This window comes from Austrofundulus limnaeus, unplaced genomic scaffold, assembly GCF_001266775.1.
Source record: "Austrofundulus limnaeus strain Quisiro unplaced genomic scaffold, Austrofundulus_limnaeus-1.0 Scaffold198, whole genome shotgun sequence".
Lineage (NCBI taxonomy): Eukaryota > Metazoa > Chordata > Actinopteri > Cyprinodontiformes > Rivulidae > Austrofundulus > Austrofundulus limnaeus.
Genome location: NW_013952600.1, coordinates 110,655 through 112,686, shown reverse-complemented (window position 1 = coordinate 112,686; position 2,032 = coordinate 110,655). Strand labels below are relative to the sequence as shown.

General features: G+C 40.2%; 1 protein-coding gene across 2 annotated transcripts in view; it reads left to right on the top strand.

Annotated features, from left to right (window-relative positions):
- Window positions 1–2,032, top strand: part of tbx1 (T-box transcription factor 1) — a 9,815-nt gene that overhangs the window by 4,001 nt on the left and 3,782 nt on the right. For both annotated transcript variants that reach the window (XM_014018641.1, XM_014018642.1), the window contains exons 3-5: window positions 220–321; window positions 591–762; window positions 1,758–1,913. In XM_014018641.1, coding sequence (XP_013874095.1) covers window positions 220–321; window positions 591–762; window positions 1,758–1,913 — 430 coding nt within the window. The remainder of the gene's footprint in view (window positions 1–219; window positions 322–590; window positions 763–1,757; window positions 1,914–2,032) is intronic.

Below are 2,032 nucleotides of genomic sequence, written 5' to 3'. Positions count from 1 at the left end.
TAGTAGTAGTAGTAGTAGTAGTAGTAGTAGTAGTAGTAGTAGTAGTAGTATTTTGCTTCTTTTTTATAGACTTTCTGGTGGGGGGACGACACCGGCTGACACGAACTAAACACATGGATGGAGCAGTATAAAGAGAAAAAAATGGGGAACATAAAAACTGATCTGAAAGCAGCTCTCCAGCTCTGACCGTCTTCCTGTGTTTTTTCTTCTCCCTGTCAGGAGAATGTTTCCAACTTTCCAAGTGAAAATCTTTGGGATGGATCCCATGGCGGACTATATGCTGCTGATGGACTTCCTGCCTGTTGATGACAAACGTTACAGGTAAAAGTTTTTAGAAAAAAAACTAAATGTTGCTTCCATTGCATTTAGGACGGGATTCTAAAACACGTTGTGTTTATTTCATTGKTTTTAGTGCGAAATTTTACTAAAATATTTATAAATATAATTGTTTAAGTGTCTAAAATTATTAATTTTGTTTTCAACATATATGGATGAGTTTTCTTCACTCCCAGGAAGAGTTCTTAATATTTTAAATTGTTCTGTATTTTTTTTTTCAAGGCTATTTTTGTTTCCTCCTCCTTTTCCTGCAGGTATGCGTTCCACAGCTCCTCGTGGCTCGTGGCGGGAAAAGCTGACCCAGCCACTCCGGGCAGGGTTCATTACCACCCGGACTCTCCGGCCAAAGGCGCGCAGTGGATGAAGCAGATCGTCTCTTTCGATAAACTCAAGTTAACGAACAACCTGCTGGATGACAACGGCCACGTGAGTCCACCTGAACCGAACCGGACACGCGTGAAAACAGGAGGAACAAAATGAGAGCTGTTTGTCCTGCAGCGCGTTCAGTGAGGGTCAGCATGCAAACTGATGCAGCAGCTTGTAGATATGTATGACTGGAGAGCAACACGTGGCAAATTGTATCAACWTGCTTACAAAAACAGCAAAAAATTACCGTTGTTGTTCTTAGAAAGTTGAGCAATTTTATTAAAAACGCGCCATTACGCACCGTGCGTAATGGCGCGTTTTTAATAAAATAAGAACAGAAATTTAAAAAAATCATGACTGAAAGCTTTTTCTTTTCTCTCCGCTGTTTTCTGTCCAGCAATAGTTTGTAAATTCAGTAATTAGGGGAACTGGTGTCAGATCAGATGCGTTCACATGTGGCACCGCAGTAATACTTCTTCCTTTAATATTCAGGAATCCAACATTTGTCACTTGTCAGTGTCGGGTTATCTCTGTGTGTGTTTTTATGTGTGTTTGTTGGTCCACACTTGCTCGTTTGCGCAGTTTAGGAAGCAGAGTTTAAAACAGAACGGGTGAACGCATTTTAACATAAATTAGTGGGGGTCGGGATCCCGTTGTTGACCGGGAAACTTTAAACAATTCATCTTGAGATGATTTTCAGAAAATAAATAGAATACGATAGTATCATATTTTTACATATTTTTAACATATAAATAAAGTCACAAATAAAAAAATATGAAGAGTTTGTTCGTTTGTGGTGATGTTATATCCTGGTTTGTGCATAACCAGCTGGTTGGAGTTTAAAGTCTGTTAATGGTATTCAGAGAGCCACTGCACGTATATAGTTACTTAATAATTTATTTAGCAAACAGCAGCTTATGAATGCGCCATTACGCATCGCGCGTAATTAAACTGCAYGATAAAAATAATAGCACTTGTGACATTAATAATCACTTTTTACGTTCATATTATTTATTTACTTATTTATTTATTGTTTATTTATTTATTTATTCCAGATCATTCTGAACTCCATGCACCGCTACCAGCCCAGGTTCCATGTGGTTTATGTGGACCCGCGGAAGGACAGCGAGAAATACGCGGAGGAGAACTACAAGACGTTTGTGTTCGAGGAGACCCGCTTCACGGCGGTCACAGCCTACCAGAACCACCGGGTGAGCAGCTGCTGGACGCCTGCACCCAAACCACAGGCYTCTTATCATGTCAGCCGGATGGAGTAAAATCTGTCACAGCGATAATCCCAATCTCTGGTTAGATGGAGCGTGGGGAATTT